At 43.3% G+C, this 19,803-nt stretch overlaps 1 protein-coding gene across 1 annotated transcript in view; it reads left to right on the top strand.

The window, feature by feature from the left end:
- Positions 1-18,656: 18,656 nt before the first annotated feature.
- slc2a15a (solute carrier family 2 member 15a) overlaps positions 18,657-19,803 on the top strand; it is a 45,196-nt gene continuing 44,049 nt past the window's right edge. Inside the window, exon 1 of the mRNA XM_078273081.1 lies at positions 18,657-18,701. Coding sequence (XP_078129207.1) covers positions 18,657-18,701 — 45 coding nt within the window. The remainder of the gene's footprint in view (positions 18,702-19,803) is intronic.

Here is a 19,803-nt window from a genome sequence, read left to right as displayed (position 1 = left end):
GATTGCAGGTGAATGATGTAAAACCCTTTGAAATGAATAATTACTCAAATGCACATTCAGGAGCGAGGATCAAGGAGCGAGAGGGCTCCCCGGAAGAGCTATAATCGAGGATACACCGATGTATCCTCTGCGGAAGTCTTTTCACCCATTGCATGTGAACAAAGAGGCATCACAGAAAGAGAGAGAGGAGAAGAGGGGGAGAGAGAGAGAGATAATATTGTTATATCTGCGGGCCGTGGATTGGCATATCAATTAACATTCTGATTAATAGCAGGTGGGTGAAATAACACATAATTGTCAAGGAAAATATTATGAATGTTCTCTAAAATGTGAACATAGCAGAGCTGCTGTCAGACAGACAGCTTCATTTGTAAGTGCATCCCCAGAGAGACAGCAGCTTAAATTAAATGATTTTAAAAGCTAAAGGTCTAGTAGTTGTTTCTTCTGTTGAGTTTATGACTACAGTTAGTTTTGCTGCTTAAATGTCCAACGATAGCTGCAGTGACATCTCTGATTATTTAATAAATCGTTATAGAATACACCCAAACTTAATGCAACACATCATTTAAAAAGCAAATTAGCCCACGGGGAGTGTAGAGGGGCAGTGAAGTGTCCGTGCGGGTCTTTAAATCGGAGAAAATTATTCTTTCAGGTGGGTGGAGGGTGGATTTTTAAGTCTACACGCGGATTCGGATAAAGAGTCGATCCACGCATTAATAATAGATAGTTTGTGTGTACATAATATACTGTATATATTTGTTCTATATATATAGTTCTTTTCATACAAACTTTTGTAGTGCCTATAAGGCTATATGTACTGTATAAAGCATATATACATACTGTGTATGTACACTCACCCAAAGGATTATTAGGAACACCATACTAATACCGTGTTTGACCCACTTTCACCTTCAGAACTGCCTTAATTCTTTGTGGCATTGATTCAACAAGGTGCTAGAAGCATTCTTTAGAAATGTTGGCCCATATTGATAGGATAACATCCCCCACACCATTACACCACCACCACCGCCAGCCTGCACAGTGGTAACAAGGCATGACGGATCCATGTTCTCATTCTGTTTACGCCAAATTCTGACTATACCATCTGAATGTCTCAACAGAAATCGAGACTCATCAGAGACCAGGCAACATTTTTCCAGTCTTCAACTGTCCAATTTTGGTGAGCTCATGCAAATTGTAGCCTCATTTTCCTATTTTTAGTGGAGATGAGTGGTACCCGGTGGGGTCTTCTGCTGATGTAGCCCATCCGCCTCAAGGTTGTGCGTGTTGTTGCTTCACAAATGCTTTGCTGCATACCTCGGCTGTAATGAGTGGTTATTTGAGTCAAACTTGATCTTCTATCAGCTTGAATCACTTGGCCCATTCTCCTCTGACCTCTAGCATCAACAAGGCATTTTTGCCCACAGGACTGCCGCACTGGATGTTTTTCCTTTTTCAGACCATTATTTGTAAAAAATTAACAGCTGATGCAGCTGTGCCGCACATCATAGTTAATTGACGTCGCTTTTAAACGACGGCTCCGAGGCAAAGATGTCTCATGTTTGTTAAATACCTGTTGCCTCGACAGTGGGTCGGGACTAAGACCAGAGGCGAGGAATCGGGGATGCACAAACTGGGAATTGCGAAAGGGCTTATGTGTATGTGTGTGTGTGCCACGTGTAATAGTGCCAGCAGGATGTTGATGATGTATTTTTAGCATGCTTTCTGTTGGTGTGCTTTAGATTCAGAGTATTTTAGTGAACAGTGCTGAGTAGAAAAAAAAAACAACCTGTGGAGCTCAGTTTGGGATTTAAGGCTAAACATTTGGGCTGGTGAGGGAATTAATGTTCAATCCCTTTATAATCCATACTGTACATGGGCTGATATTAGATACCCCTCAGTGGGCGCTTTCATCTTAAAGCTTTTAGAGCGTCAAGAGTACATGCTGAACATGGTTCCGGTCCTCTGGCCTGCTGGGACATTAGTACCAGCCTGTATCCATAAAAGACCTGACTGCTGAGTTGGTCTGTGGGGTTACTTTCAATATGAAACCCCAAACATAGCCTATTACTGATGACCTGATTGTGTGGCTTTTTAGTCAAATCAAGTATCTCTGTTATCCTCTCCAATTTCGATAAGCCAGTATAACCTTTAGGGAGTTGACTGTGCACCTAGAAATAGTCATGTCATGCATTTAGGTTACTAGATTGGCATACACACACACACACACACACACACACACACACACACACACACACACACACACACACACACCAGTATGCATGACATCTATGGGATATAACAGTTTTGAGCTGATCTTGTTATCACACAGGTCCAATGAAGAGACACAGCATGGAATAAGCTCTTGCCAGACTTGGGTCAAGTCATTGTTTTCCAAGCAACAATAAGCTCTCAAGTCTTACTTTTATTAGAAAAAACAAAGGGATTTAAAAGACATTCTAGTCCAGGGCCTACATTACAGTAACTAATGCTGGGTCCAGACTACACCATTTCTTTTGTCTGTTAAAATGGTCTCTGTGTCAGATTAGGTTAATATAGCCATACATTCTTGCCCTGACTTAGACCATTCATGTAAAGTAAATGTGTGCAATAACAGACACATTAGTGGCTAATTAATGTCAATTTATTAACTCATCCCTGACAGTGTCCCCATCCCATGTGTGTTACTGACTGACATGTGAACTAAATATCTTGGCGGAAAGACTTGCGTGTCGTCCGTGTGTGGCCTTCTCCCGATTTCTTCACATTCCCAAGTTGCTGTTGAGAGGCCGAGCTGCATAGGAATGGTCGCAGTTGGAGGCATTGGAATCTACAGCCAACAACTTTTAATCCCAGCTCGTAAAGTGGAGTGACAGCAGAGATATGTTTGGACGTGAATGAGGCCAACCAAATGGCCTGAGTTCTATGTGTTGACAAAGCAGTTGGCTCATTTTAACTTCGAGCCTTTGTGACACCAGCAATAAGAGAAGCATCCTTTGTGTGTGTTGAAAGAAGTTTGAGCCAAATGCTGATGGACTTAATTGACTGTAATGATGCTGTGTTCTTGATGACAGCAGTTGCACAGTAGTAAAAGTACTTGTTAGACATGTGGAAAGAGGTGTAAATAGACCAGTAAGTGAGCTATGACCTACAGTAGGTGATTATGACACCTCCATTAACATAAAGAAAAATAAGTTCTGTTTTCAAAAAATGAAGTAGGAAAACTGAGCCGAGATAAGTTTACAATATCACGCTGACACCTACAAGTAAACACTGAAAAGATTTTCTCCATTCCTCCAACTTTCTCAGAACCCAGAGCTTTTCCTTTGTGTCCGCAGTGAAAATGTTTTTTTCCGACCTCTCTCGGCTGTTAAGCGCTAAGCTGAACCATCAATGCCAAACTCCTGCACCTGTTCGAGGGACACAAGATCGGGTAAACTTTCCCTGCCTACAGTGACTCGAGCTCTCCGGAAGCACGGATCGCTGTAGCTATTGTAATGTGACAGTATCTGCATGGTATGCACAAAGGGTTAACACCAGGCCAGGTGTCAGATCATGTTTAAGTCCAAATGTCAACTTCTGAAGCATCCAATTGCTTGTGAACAAAACACCAAAACAAACTTGTTCTGAGATGAGTTTGATAACTACAGTTACAAAGATTGGCTACCATGTCCTGTTTAGACTTCATGCAGGAAACAGAAAGTTCTTGTCTTTAGTGGTGGTGTTGGGCAGAGAGCTCTGCTACCAGGCTACAGTCTCTCTCCCTCTGTGTGTTTTTAATAACACGTGTTCTCTGGGATATGTTTTCATGCTAATCGAATGTGACCATTTTAGCGCTAACCGCTAATTAGCTTGTAATGCTAGTAGTCGGGGCACTGATGAAGTAAAAAGAAATCGCTATTTCTATACCACTAACAAGGTTAAAAATAGCACCACACTTCCACGGCAGCATAATGAGGGTCTCTACATGTAAACCGAACCATTGAGAACTTTGTAAGTGTACAGACAGTTTATTAAAAAGATTTATAAAGACAGTACCGTTCGCGTATACAGGCAGTTAGCGGTTAGTGCTAAAACTGCTCACATTCGATTAGCATGAAAACATATCCCAGAGAACGGTCAACTTGACCTTTCGGGTCAAATTTGCCCCATTTTCAAAGTTTCTATATCAGTTACTATGGCCAAAAATAACATGGATAGTTCCAAACGCCTATTGATGATCTCTACTTTCATGGTCAACCTGGGTCAAAATATGTGAACATCCATAAACATATATTCCTCTGATCCTAACTATTTGTCAAAACAATTCATAATGTTTGCTTATTTTACTCAAAAATTAGGCATAATTTGATGTAAATGAGGTTTATTGGCCATCAATTCCAAAGATACGTGTAAAACTAGTGGTAATAAGTTGTAAAGTTGGCTGTGGCGTGATAATTTATAGGCTACTTTATGCTTTATAAACAGGCAAACCAAAACGGGGGACAAGTGCATGGTCGTCAACAGGAAGACAATACAAGGGTTAAATAACACAACACAAATATTCATTATAAGATTAATGTGAGTCTGTGGTTATCTGCCTTTTCGGAGTTAAAGAGCTCCACAAGCGATTGCGGGCGTAACGTTAATGAGCTCGCTGGTCGGGCTGTCAGTCACACACACACACACACCGGCCATGGAGCAGGCAGAGGAGAGGGGGAGCAACGTCTGAAAGGGCAGAGAGATACCCGTCTCTCTTTGACAGACTGGAAAATAAATTTGAACGTGATAACCTATACATTAGATTTAAGATTTCAGTTCATAATTATTGATTGTTGTATTTGCTTATTTCACTTAAATAAAGATTTAAGAAATAAAGTTTCAGATAAATTTAAATTTAAATAAAAACAGTTGCAGCACATAAAGTGGTGGCATATATTATGAAGACTTAACTGCTTTGTTCATGTAACTGAAAAAGTTTGAGCAAATGATTGTAGTATAAGTGGGAGAGCTAAATCACGCAGCATCTTATAAAGTAAACATACATTGGTCATAAACAAAAAATGCAAAGCGTGAGTTCATTTTTTGTCCAGAGCTTTAAGAGCTTAATCAAAGGCTCAGCCTGGCCTAGTCATGATAATCCGTCGTTGACTATATGTAACTTTTTAATGTTTCTGAAACTGTGTAATTTTTCATCTAAATGACCTGATACTGGGGCGGGGCCGTCACAGGAAAAAAAGGAAATTAAACGGAGAACAACTAAAAGCAATTACGGGATTGTAAAGGATTAAAAACGTCCTGTATTGGCCCTCAGGTATGTTATATGTCTATTTCATTCATAAAATAACTTTACAAAGCGCAATGTGGTTGTACATTAGTAACAGACATTAAATCACGTCCCTCTTCCATTTAGCGCGGCCATTATATTCCTTTTACTCTGTGTTTGTGTTAGCCTACTATTTTCTTTCCCCTTGTCCCCTTATACTTGTTCAAAGCGTCCTTTGGTTTCATGAAATGCGCGATATTATTCTAAGTTATTACTACGTTGGTTGCTACAACAGTCTCTTAATGCTTCGGCTCGTGACCCAGTGACAGTGATACCCGGTTTAGCTCACGATACATCCAAAGTAGGCTAAGTTACCGTATGTAACACTTGAAATGCAACAATGCATTATAGAGTTCTCCTATCCTTATTCAAGAGCGCGTTCTTTCAATTTGAGAGCACTTCTCATTGATTTTTTTTCAAACTTTCACTCGAAAATCTTGCTCTCACACTCAAATAGCAATTGCTCGCCCTTTGATTTGCTGTGCTTCTGCTCAAAGTTTCTGCTTGGACTCAGATTTGTTGTTGCATGGACAGATTTCCTGCTCTGAGCATCAGCCCTTCTCCTCGCCTTCAGGATGCTTCTGTGCGCTTGCAAATCTTCTCTCAGATTTCTCCTGCGCTCTCTGATTTTTTGTGTTACAACCTTGTGCAAATACCCCAACCAATAGAATGCAAGGTGTAGTGTTGACCAATAAAATGATCCCTGCCCAGTTGAGGGTGCGTTCGCTTTATGTTAGAAAGTCCCTTGCGGGCGGCTACTCTGTAACCGGGTTTATTTACCCCCGCCTTTCAATGCTTTATGATAAGTACATAATGTCAACAATGTGCACAGAATGGTCGACACACTTTCACCTGCACCCACCAGCAAAAGGGAGAAAAGTTAGAAGTGGGACATATCAAGTTACGTCCACAATTACGAGGGTGAGTACCATAAATTAAGCATAAAGCATATGGCGTTAGCATATGGCCTAGCTTGATGTCTGTAAACAAAGGTTTCTTTATAGAGTTTAGCTAGATTGAACGACAGATGATGGACAGTATGTATATTTAATGTTTATAACCCACTTTGTATTTTTTTCTCATTTGGTTAACCCTGGGGATTTGGCTAATTTCAGACATGTTAGAGCCAAACAATCCAGAAACTGGATTGTTTGTGTTGGATTTTGCATCACTGTTGTGTGTTTATCAGTTATTGTTCTTCATTCATATAACGTTAAAATAATGAATTATATCAGTCTGTATAAAACATTGTAACGTTATCCTACAGTTTCACAAATGTTACTAAAATAAAACAGATCTAGAAATGTAATATATGCGTTTTTATTTGCTCCAGCAGTTTAATACAAAGCAAACTGAACAGAAAACCAACTATTTTGTGTCACTTTCTTTTCTTCCATATGGGGCTGAAGGACTTGACCAATGTTGAGCTGCTGCACCATAGCTGCACAGAGTCATATTACCAACCCATGAAGGCTAGAAGTCACACTGCTGCCCCCCCCCCCATGACCCTCCAGCAGGCCCAGATCTATCTATGGCTGGCTACAGACTACAACCATCTGCAAGTTTTGTTTGTAGTGAACATCAATAGCTGCACTTAAAGTCTTTTGGGGTCATATGGGACTTGGTTGTTCACCATACTGCATCATAAATCATTTTTCTATTTTGCTATATTAATACAGACAACATTAAGTATCATTACTTAATCACAGTATATTATTCTGGTGTATACTGTTGACATGACTCACTATTTATTATTCATAACTTAAACTTTGCCTTAATTGCTCTTGTATAGTTAATTTATTTTCTACTCTTATACTAGTTGTATATACCTCCTATTGAAAGGTCCCATGGCATGAAAATTTCACTTTATGAGCCTTTGAGAAAATGAAAGCTCAGATGGGCCAATCAGGAATCTTCCCTTTATGACGTCATAAGGAGAAAGGTTACCTCCCCTTTCTCTGCTTTGCCCGCCCAGAGAATGTGGCCCACCCATGAGAAAGAGAGAGGCATCATGGCTTGAAAACAAGCGAAGCATGGCAGTTGGTCAAGGCCACACCCCCACCCTCCACCTTGCCCCCCCTCTCTCCTCCTCAATAGCATTTAAAGCTACAGACACAGAAATGGCACATCCTAAGGAAAGCTCATTGTGGGACTGGCTCTAGTGGCTGTAATTCTGCACCAAGGCTGAATTTCGGGAAAGAGACTTCAGATACAGTATTAGGAGACCACTAAGGTCTATATAAAAGAGACTTCAGATACAGTATTAGGGGACCACTGAGGTCTATATAAAAGAGACTTCAGATACAGTATTAGGGGACCACTAAGACCTATATAAAAGAGACTTCAGATACAGTATTAGGGGACCACTAAGGTCTATATAAAAGAGACTTCAGATACAGTATTAGGGGACCACTAAGGTCTATATAAAAGAGACTTCAGATACAGTATTAGGAGACCACTAAGGTCTATATAAAAGAGACTTCAGATACCGTATTAGGGGACCACTAAGGCCTATATAAAAGAGACTTCAGATACAGTATTAGGGGACCACTAAGGTCTATATAAAGAGACTTCAGATACAGTATTAGGGGACCACTAAGGCCTATAAAAGAGACTTCAGATACAGTATTAGGGAGACCACTAAGGTCTATATAAAAGAGACTTCAGATACAGTATTAGGGGACCACTAAGGTCTATATAAAAGAGACTTCAGATACAGTATTAGGGGACCACTAAGGCCTATATAAAAGCTTCCAAAAAGCAGCATGTCAGAGGACCTTTTATAATTCTCATTTTGTGTTGCAATACCTGAATGTCCAGCCCAGTCTTCACGTTTGTGAAATTGTTACGTTATTGAATCTATTGATTTGTGAACAGGACACGATTATGTCGTTTTTTTCGTGTGGTGATTACGAATTTTAATTTAATGTATTTAAATGGGAAGCATGTTTCATAATCACAGCACAACAACGGTAGGGAGTAGTATGAAAAGCAGAAAATCAGTGTTGGGAGGTTGGTCGGGGTGGAGAATGGGTCAAACGATACAGGACTTTCACCCAGGAGACCGGGGATCGCGTCCGGCGTGTTGCAGTTCCTTTCAGCATTATTCTCTTCCTAACCACAACCGTCCCGTTGTTGTCGGTGTGTCCTGCGTGTGACGGTACCTTTCCCAGTTCTTCTTTTCCTAACCTCAACCGTCCCGTTGTTGTGGTGTTTCATGTCCCTGTTAACAGAGACCGCGGATCGTGTCCCTGAGCCCAGGGATCGCGTCCCCGTGTGGCAGTCCGTCCCGTTGTTGTCGCCGGCGTGTGGCGTTTAATTTCCCCTGTTGTGGCGTTTAATCTCCCCGTTGTTGCGTTCCTCAGAGCAGCCCAGTGTCATGGCAGTTCGTGAAATGGTCACGTTCGAAATTCTTGACCTGTACAGAAAATAAACGAGAAAATCGTGACCTGTACACAAATTAATAAATAAAAATAACGTGACTATTTACGAACTGGCGTGAGACCGGGTTGGAATTTCCCATCTTGTGAACACTAGGCTTATCTTTATTTTAGTTCATATCATAACCCTGCTCACCAACTCACCTGTACCTGGGTCATCTGTTTGCCAATATCAATGTTCCTGCTACAGTAAATCCTACAGGCAAAGCATACTGCTTCACAGGAGTATGAACTATATGCTATTTAGGTTTTTGTGTTAGATATTGGGCAGTTTGTTATGAATTACTCGCTTGTTTTGACAAGATAAGCCTTAACAACCTGCAAGTGTCAGCTTTGGTAAATGTAATTGTGCAGCATTTTGTTAAAGGTTACAGAACATGAAAAACCTATTTGTCTTGATCATGGCTTAAGTTTGTTACAAATATGAACATTGCTTTAATAATCTGTATCTCATAGCTCTGAAAAACTACACATCAGACGTATTTATTAACATTCATTGAAGTGATTGTAATATGTCAACAGACATTACAGGCACCTATTCATATATCAGAGAAAACAATGGTCTGTTCTCTCTTTTATCACTTGGATTATGCAGGTGATACCCATGCTGCAGAAACGGGGGTGAAGTCCTTGTAGATTTCTGGCACTTTGAGGACAGACAGATCCAGCAACTCTCCACTGTATTTGAGGCAAATTCATAGACATCAACATATAACATATTCCACGTACATATCTTACTTTGACATAATTACTTCATTACTACATTTTCTCTTACCTTACCTTCTCTGCTTTGGTTTTGTGGACATCATTTGTTTATCTGTAAAGTGTCTCGAGATAACTCTTGTTATGATTGGATACTATCAATAAATTGAATTGAATTGAACATAAACACATATATTAACCATGTTTTGTCACTGGGTTACACCAAATTGATTTACTAATACAATGAACTATCAATCAATCAACATTTATTTATATAGCACTTTACATTAACCAGCAGGTATCCAAAGTGCTTCACAGTCACTGCCAGTCAAGTAAAACACATATCATACAACATATCATACAATAAAAAGAATGAAACATAGAAATGAAATCAGAAAAGCCTTAACCTTTATTTAACAAATTCTCATTTGCAACGACTACCTGTCACATTCACACAGCTCCATATTCATTCCTGGAAGCTGCCCAGTACAGCCACAGTCTGATCTGCTGGCTCTACTGGAGCAGTTGAGGTTAAGGGCCTTGCTCAAGGGCACCTCAGTGGTGGTAATGAGGGAAGGGACAAACACTGCTCTTTTACTTTCCCCACCCAGATTTTATCTGGCCAGTCTGGGGATCAAACTGGTGACCTCCTGGTCCCAAGCTCGCTTTAACCTTCATGCCACCACTGGCCCGTATTAAAGGAGCTCAGTCTAATAATGTTAGGTACTGAGGTGGTTTAACCCAGAGTGAACTGGCTGATGCCTTGCCCTGATGTTAACATTGCTGTGTAGCGTTAAAAAATCTCCAGGGGTTTGTTGTGTTGCAGAATAAAAATAAGTTTATTTTGTTTTACCGTACAGCATGAAAATGTCCATATTCTTTCAGTGTTCGGCAGTAAATCCATAAACTGTAAGAAAGCATTTTAAAGAAAGGTTCAGTGCCAATGCGCCGCAGCATCACAGCCTTACAGTGTTACAGCGGTCAAAAACCCTTTGCTCCTTCCGGACCAAACACCTGCCGACAACAATTTGGATCCTACCTTTAATAACCTTGCCCCAGGTAAATGAATAGTGACACCCAATGTACACACAAGAAACAACACCTAATGTCTGAATACTCAAGACAACATATTTGGCTCCTACAGTCAGTGAATGACTGGTAATTATAAAATATTATGATACTTGACCATATAAGTCATTATACAATTTTTTTTAAATGTGTTATTAAGACTTATAATTAAGAGTTATACATGCTTATAACTAATTACGAGGTGAAATGTGCAAAATTATAGCCCATTATAAGTGTGTTTACTTACATGCTGTGTTATAAAGAATTATAAATAATTGAGTGCTTATAACTATTCTTATACAGCGCTATAAACAGATTGTAACACATTGCAAATGTGTTTATAATGTATTATAAACATGGACATAGAAACTGTTATATACTCAGTCTTAAGTTACACTGACAAGAAATCCACTACTGTTTACAGTGTTCTGGTATCATGGCCAGCTATGAGGTCACAAAGGCCCGGACCGCGGTAATTATTTCCTAAAAAACCCACTCTCTCCCTGCATCTGAATAACGTAAAACCGCTTGAAACTGACAGCTATCAATAAGTCAGCTATACTTGCAGGAGAGACTGGCCATGCCACATTGCCTGAGCGTGTAAACCTCTTCCTTTTTTCATTTCGGCGTCCATGTTAACAGGTTAGAGCAGCCACACACCCTGCACATGAGCAGGCGCGCACGCACACACACACACACACACACACACACACACACACACACACACACACACACACACAAACTCTCCCACTCTCTTAAAGGCTGTCTCCCAGCATAACTAATTGGAACATTTCATGGTGATGACCGCGAGTGGCATGTGTGTCTGTCTGAGCATTATGGCTGTTATGATAATAATGAGAACAAATGAGAGCCATCCATTTCCTTTCTGGCAGCTGATTGGTCCTGATGGCCAATATGCGCTGGGTAATCCATCTTCGAGCCCCTCCCCCTATTAACCGACTGGCGACCCGCTGGGAGATCATCAGCCAGTGGAACAGCAGTACTGAGAGGAGGGGTAAGGGCATAGAATATAATGAAAACACAACTTAACATAGCACTGAAATGACCTCATTATACCATCATCAATGCTATTTCTGCTACTACTACTACTACTACTACTGTGATGACAGTTACGTATTGTAACTCTAGATTCTATGAGTATAGGCATAGCCCTCTAAGAGCTGTTGCTGTTGGGTTTATCCCTCGTGCATGCGCAGTCATAAAGATTTCTTTCGTGCCCAGCACGGGCCTCCCTTACGTCCACAGTTACTGTATATTACAGCTGCGAGAACAGAGATCTGCTCCCAACATCAACATTTTTCTTCAGCCAATGTTAGTGAAGCAGGTGGCCTGGATCTTGGAGGGCTATGCCTATACTCATAGAATCTGGAGTTACAATACGTAACTATCGTTCTATTTCATATAGGCTTCATCCTCTAAGAACTGTTGCTATTGGGTTAAGGGCTGATGTAGTCAATGGCACCTTTTTTTAATGTAACAAAATTATATTGTTTGTGTGAAACCTTATAGGCTATCTCCATGACTGGCCTGCTTAACGTTGTGAGGCCCTGCCACATGGATTCTGAAGGTGCTCCATAATTAAGATTAAACTCATCATTAACTAATGCAAAGCACATTCCTCATGGCACTCTGGTGCAGGAGGATGGAGACATGGCATACCAGATCTAAAAGCAGATGAAAAATGGCACGGAGATGCCCAAGACGCTTTTGTGCAGATGTCAGCCACTGTCATACCTCTGAGGAAGGCCGTGGGTGCTGATAACGCATTTTTGAGTCGCGTGAGTGTCATATAGTGAACGAACAGCTGCTCCGCCTGATGTCTGCCGTGCGTAAAACATACTGAGATAACACGTGCACTGGGCAGACTGGGTGATCCGTGTATTCACATACAGCATATTGGCTCACACAGTGGGCTCTACTGTTACAGCTCAACATACACAATTTAACCACAGGGTGGAGCTGTTGCCTAAGTAGCGCAACGAGACACCCTAACCTCTCCAAGCGCTCCCGTTCAGCGGCCAGGGCAACAGCCGTTGGCTTATCACTGCGGGGTGGGAGATCGCACAGTCCAGCTGCGACAGTGCGTCCCTGTGCCGTATGGCAGCTGTTATGATGATGACATCCCCCCAAATCGGGAACCATGGTGCGCTCGTGTGTTCTAATGCCCCTAGAATGGCTGCCAGGCTCTCTTCCTGAATGCGAGCCAGGAGACGAGGAGTCAGGGAGACGGGTAAAAGCGAGACCTGTCTTGCGCCTTCATAGAGGAACCACAGTGCGCTCTGTGCATTCTCTCGTTAGGCGAACAGATCCACTTTCGCCCTCCCAACCTGTTCCACAGCATCTAAACGAGAGTGGGATCTAATTTCCGCTCGTTGTGAGAGGGACCCCGCGACATCAGGTCTGCCGCACGGCTTAGTAACCCCGGAGTGTACGCCGCTCTGATTAAGAGCAGGTGTCTGTGTGACCACAGCAGCAGGCTCCTGGCTATTTCTAAAAGCCGGGCTGAGTGTACCTGCCCCTGTCACGTTGTCTGTTCTTATCGACACGTCTACCTGACAGACTTAGAGCAAAGTGTTTCAGCACTTTAGCACCGTGGCAGGCTCCAGGCAATGCGGAGAGCATTTACAGCCTGGGACTCGGACTTGCCCTGCCATCCAACGAGAGATGCGTCTGTGTCTGTTACGTGTGACGTCACCCTCCCAAGGGGAATCTCCGACAATAGAGCACAGGGGGTTTCCGCTAGGCCAGGTTTGACACGTGTGTGTGTTTACTCTTGTACTAGGGGAGCCACTACGTGACTCGCGGGCTTCAACACCAGCAGACGCATCACTGACAGCACTGACACCACCCTGTGAGGCGCATTGTGTGACAGCAGAGAGTTTAATGCATCCATCCTGGTTTTCATAGTGGTGGAGTTTATGTCCACACCAGATAAACTACCAACTGTGAGGGGATGGCGAACCCTTTGCCAGTTTATGGCGAATTCAGTGTTTGTAGATGCTGCACAGCCTCCACGGTGTGGAGTGCAGCTCTCTCTGAGGGTGTCATAAGGATTAGGTCCTCTAACAGAACCATGAGCCCCTCTGCGTAATGGTAATGAAGCGGGACAGGATTCGGGAGTCTTTCTCTCGGGATTTTGCAGTACAGGATTTTTTTGCGAGGGCAGTCATGTGATCGGGATGTGACGGGAGTATTTTCGTGGGCTCGGGATGGGATGGGAGCGACAATTGATTCCCGTGTCACACACTGCAACGCATGTACGGCAGCAACATGTGGAACGGTCGCTTACAGGATGCACCGGTTGAACAAAGACAGGTCCAGCATCAGACTCATCCCTCCCGTTTGCTCCTGTTCGAGGAAATAACGGGAGAAAAACCTGTCGTTCTCCTCCTCTGGAGGGGCGTGGGAGATTAGGCTATAGCATATTTTTCCAGCAGCTCCGCCAGCTCTGACGTCAGAGCTGTTATCTGAACTTGAGATAGCATGATAGTATTTATCACTTTGATGAACCAGGGGAGGGCTGGCGAATCAAAGCGTATAGCTATTTGTGATTAGCTTCAACATCCATGTGTTCATCATGGGTAACATGCTTCCACACAGCACAGCATTGCGAGAGCGGGCACGTGCATGTCTGTGTGTTGTCTGTTCCCCGCCACTGTGTGAAGCAATTTGTTGGTTTCTCACAAACCTTGGTAGGCAGAGTCGAAAATGCGGCTGCCACCCGATATATGCTGGGGATGCATGGCATGGTCAGCAAACGAAATGTGTATTCGGATCAGAGTACCGAAAACAAGGCCCGCTAAGGGGGGGGACTCAGGACTCTTACCAATCCGTGTAATCAGCTGGGAGGTGGAGAATAACTGAGTAGGCTACGCACTTTGAATGGGTGTTTGCTCCTGTTAATTCTGACACAGTGTGGCTGGGTTTCGCCTGCGTTACTGCATGGGAGTGTGGCAGCAAGCTTGCCTTATGGGCCCGTCGGTTTGATGTTTGGCGGGGGATACCGCCGCGGGGGAGGAGGGCGGTACAGTGGAGCTGGAGCCGGGGCTTGGGGAGGTGCAGCCGCAGCCTGCGGGGCGCCGTCTCCTCGAGCTGACATCTTGGTGCGGCTGTTGTGAGACACAAAGAGTGGATTGGCTTGGAATATAAAGGCTGGTCGGTGATTAGAGGTGTGGTTGAGGCGTGGCCCTGCTCCTGAACGTTAATTCATTAACTTCATGAAAAAAATGTGGCAAAACAAAGGCAACAGGGGAGATTATATGCTTGCAACAAGTGGGGAAAGCAGAGACATCAGGAGAGACTGGAAGCTGGCATCAAGAAGGCAAAGCAGGGGCATTAAAGACAAAAAGTCTGCATCAAAGAGGAAAATCTGAGATATCAGGACAGAGTAAAAGATGAGGAGAGAATAAAAGCTTGCATCAAGGAGGCAAAGCAGAGACATCAGGAGAGACTGAAAGCTGGCATCAAGGAGGAAAAGGAGAGACATGAGGAAAGACTTTAAGCTTGAATCAGGGAGGCAAATCAAAGATATCAGGAGAGACTGAAAGCTGGCATTAGGAAGGGAAAGCGGAGCCATTAGAAGAGACTAAAAGCTTGCATCAAGGAGGCAAGGCAGAGAAATCAGGACAGCCTGAAAGCTAGCATCAAAGAGAACATCGGTAGAGACTGAAAGCTAGCATCAAAGAGAAAAAGCGGACACATCGGTAGAGACTGAAAGCTGGATTCATGGAGGCAAAGCGGAGACGTCAGGATAGATGGAAAACTGGCATCAATGAGGCAAAACAGAGGCAACATGAGAGACTGAAAGCTGGCATAAAGGATTCAAAGGTGAGGCATCAGAAAAGAATAAAAGCTGGCATCAAGGAGGCAAAGCAGAAGAGAGACTGAAAACTGGTATCAAGGAGGCAAAGCCGAGGCATCTGGAGAGAGAAATCTGGCATCAAGAAGGCAAAGCAGAGATATCAGGAAAGGCTGAAAGCTGGCATTAAGGATACAAAGCGGAGACATGACGAGAGACTGAAACCTGGCATCAAGGATGCAAAGGTAAGGCATCAGAAGCGACTAAAAGCTGGCATCAAGGAGGCAAAGCAGAAGAGAGACTGAAAGCTGGCATCAAGGAGGCAAAGCGGCGGCATCAGGAGAGACTGAGAGCTGGCATCAAAAAGAAGGCAAAGCGGACATATCAGGAGGGACTGAAAACTGGCATCCAGGAAACAAAGCAGAGACATCTGGAGAGACTGAAAACTGGCATTATGGGCGCAAAACAGAGACATCAGAAGAGACCGAAAGCTTGCACCAAGGAGGCAAAGTTGAGACATCTGGAGAGATTTAACTCTGGCGCACGGCACAGGACAGAAGAGCATCGGTGCTTGCACAGAGCCCAAAGAATATTAGAAGACAATGCCCTCCCACCCAGCAACAGCCTGTTCACCCTGCTGCCATCTGACAAGAGATACTGAAGTATCTGCTGCCGTACCACCAGACACAGAGCAGTTTCTTTCTTCAGGCTATGAATGTCCTTGACTCCACCCTCATCCTCCACTCTCCACCGTAAAACATATTTGTTCTTGTTTTGTGTAGTATAAAGGGACTACAAATGCATTTCGTTGTGAAACCCTGTGTTTTTTTTAGATAATGTTTTGGGCATTTCCGCCTTTAATGGATAGGACAGCCAAATATGAAAAGGCAGAGAGAGGGGGAAGACATGCAGGAAATTGTCACAGGCCGGACTCGAAACCTGGACCTTCTGCGTCGAGGAATAAACCTCTCTCAACTGAGCTAACCCGGCCACGTGCAACCCTACGTTGTAGAAACTAACAATGAACTTAAAGTACCACTAATACTACTATACGTGGTACTCTTCTTCTTCTTTTGCACAGGTGTTATTTAGCAGTGTGATGGATGTGTGGATATTCTCCACAGCCCCATCAGTCTTCAGCCAGGCCAGCTGCTCTTATTCCCAGTCCCAACCAAGCACGTCTAAATATGACGACCAAAGGGCTGGACGCAAGTCCCGAGAGCGTCAAATAGTGACACCAAGAGTCCCGACCCAGAGCGTCAAAAAGTGCAATAGCAATATAAGCCAGCTAAAACAACAATATTACAATATATTTCACATGCTTTGCAGTAATGTTATCTTACCTGTCCAGTAGGAAGAAAGCCAGCTGGGCCCCTTCATAAATCAAATACCCTGCCAATATTAAGCCTAATTTTCCTCTGACGTTTTTATTCAAAGTACTCAAGTATCAAATCCAGGTTTCCGGGGGGGGGGGAGGCAAGTCCAGGTTTCCAGGGTGGAGAACAGGTCAGGTGAAGCGGGGTGAGCGGGTCTGTCAGAGAGAGACAGTAGTTCGGCTAGCGGCGGGGGTCCAGTGGTGGTGGTTCCGGTTCGGTGTATGGGAGGAGTGGAGCGGTAGCAGGAGTCAGGTTCCAATGGCAGCTGGAGGCACAAGAAAAGGAATCAGGACAGGCAAACATACAAGTAGGCTTAAACAGAAAGGCCTAGGCAAAGGTTCAACTGGAGCGAGACTAACTGTGGCAGTATTGTCTATGATCTGACGTGGAGTGGAGGAATGATATATTGGTACATGAAGCAGAGGTTGATTGTGGTAGATGAGAGGCAGCTGGAACCCTGACTCCTGCACACCAAACTCCACTCCTGCATTTAGGACAGACAGAGGGAGGGTGAGAGGAGAGAACAGAGAAGCTACCTAACAATAGCGGGCCTAACAATTATCACGTTGTAACAAAAAAACAATGAGGCAACGTGAAAAGTTTTCAACACCCGCTGTAGAACCTTGCAGTTAATGGGAGTGCAACTGCCATACCAGGCGGTGATGCAGCCAGCCAGGATACTCTTGATGGTGCACCTGTAGAAGTTACAGAGTGTCTTGGGTCCATATTGAACATCCTCAGCCTGCGGATGAAGAAGAGCCGCTGTCGTAGCAGTCTATATGCTGTCTAGCAGTTTTTGTGATGGGGTCGATGTGGTGAGTCCAGGTCAGATCCTCACTGACGTGAACCCCCGAGGAACCTGAAGCCGCCGACTCACAATTAGCTTTGTTTTGCTTACATTGAGATGGCGGGTTGTTGTTTTGGCACTAGATGTCAGGGCTCTGACCTCCTCCCTTTGGGCCGTCTCCTAGCTGTCGGTGATCAGGCCGATGACGGTTGTGTCGTCAGCACACTTTACGATGGTGTTGGAGCTGTGTGTGGCCACACAGTTGTGCATGAAGAGGGAGAACAGGAGAGGGCTGAGAACGCAGCTCTGGGGGGCACCGGTGTTCAGGGTCAGGTGGAGGATATTTGTGGAGCCAATCCGCACTACCTGGGGTCTCCCCCATCAGAAAAACTCAGCGTCCAATCACAGAGGGCGGTGTTGAGTCCCAAGTCTCTGAGCTTGGTGATGAGCTTGGGAGGCAGAATGGTGTTTAATGCTGAACTATTGTCTATGAAAAGGATATTCACATATTACATAAGACATACAGGATTGAATGTCTCAGGCCAGCTCATGGAATTTACAAATGTATAGTTATGTTGTAATAAGCAAGTGTATAGTGTGATTAACTGTAGGCTAGTACAGAGAATATTAGTGCCAAAGGGCAGGATTTTCTGAACAAAACCAACCTTTCATTAAGCAGCATTGGAGGTAAAGTCTTTGGATTAAGGAATGTGTAATGCTAGTCGGGTGATTGTTCCCAATAATTAGTCACAAAAACCCACTGCTCTGCTTCTGTCAACTGCGACAAATGATCAGTGTTTGAGTCATCTTTTTCCCTCCTTTTCACCCCTATTCTTCTCCTAGTTCATTTCTTCTCTTCTCCTCTCCTCTCCTCTCTTTCTTTGTAAACTCACTTAAGAGTTAATTGCTTCCAGCAGGCTTTTCTCTCGGTCTGTCACGCTGCTATCCGTCATGTGAGGACAGTGTGTAGGCTTGTTATCGGGGCCTGTGGATTGCTGCTGTGTGGAGGAGAAGCCTGGCACACAACACATAATTTGGCTTGTCCATTTTATCGTGGAGTTTCGTGGACCTTGTGTGTTGCTGCTACAGCCATGAGATCCTTTGCCGTGTAGAGATTTTCTGCTGTTTGCTGTTTGGGACTGGATGACAGATTTCTTAAATGGCTGAGGAGGTTTTAATTCCATCATCAGGGAAAATCACATCGGTAAGTTTAGACTGACTGCATAAATCAGGTCAGCCAGGGCTGTCAACTGACTGCTTCCCTGTTGTTTTAGACTAACCTTAAAATCATCAAATGTATTATGATAAGCGGAACCCACACTGTAAAAACGTACTTTGATTTTACTTGAAATATGAGGCAACATTCTTTGATGATTTTTTTTTCGGTTGGGTGAAATAATTGATATTTTCAGTAGGGTGAATAATATACAATAAACTGTCATTTCAGTACAGCCTACATGAAAAAGTAGTGTAATTTGAATTAAATCAGACTTAATTAAACTTTGAAACTTGCTAATAAAATAAATTGTATTAACTGTAACAGTCTATGTTTAATATTTTTCCCCAGCTCTTTTGTGCGTTGTGTCATACCTATTTTAAATAATTAGTTATATATACACTAGCATGTATAAAAGCCTGTTTTAGCTAGCACAAAGCTGAATGGCTTAACATGGAATACAGCCAAACACTTAATCATGGTTAAGGGTTGAAAGGTGAAAATGAGCTGCAGGTCTGTGCAGGGCCCTAAAACTGGTCTCCTGAAAGAAAATCTGACAGGCTACAGTCCCATCAACCAACCTGACCTCACCCATACTTTTAGATAGAAAGAGATAGATACATAAAACGCACATTACTTTCTCTATTGGCACTGAACGTCGATATACAAAATCAATAATGAGGTGCCGAATAATCCAGTACAGATGTAATTGGGATACTGGGCCTAGCTGGTCGTTTAGGCCAGGGGTCTTCAACGTTTTTTTAAGCCAAGGACCCCTTAACTGAGAGAGACGGAGCAGGGACCCCCTACTACATATTAAGTTTCATAATAAACTGGGCCTACAATAACGTGTTGACTGCCTAAAGCCTTCATACGTACCTTTTTAGTACATTGACTACTAAGCTATTCAAATAATAATTGTTGGCATGATTTTATAAATCATGTTTTAATGTTAAACATACATGTGGCACAGTGAATCCTAAGGGACCGTTCGGTATTTATGGAATGGACCACCGGAGGAAAATAGGGGAGGGTCATTTCTTTTTATTCTTTGTTGAGGGGAGGGTCATCCAATTTTTTTTTTGTCTCA

Source organism: Sander vitreus, chromosome 17, assembly GCF_031162955.1.
Source record: "Sander vitreus isolate 19-12246 chromosome 17, sanVit1, whole genome shotgun sequence".
NCBI lineage: Eukaryota > Metazoa > Chordata > Actinopteri > Perciformes > Percidae > Sander > Sander vitreus.
The sequence above is the reverse complement of the archived record's forward strand: the minus strand, read 5'-3'. Positions and strand labels throughout refer to the sequence as shown.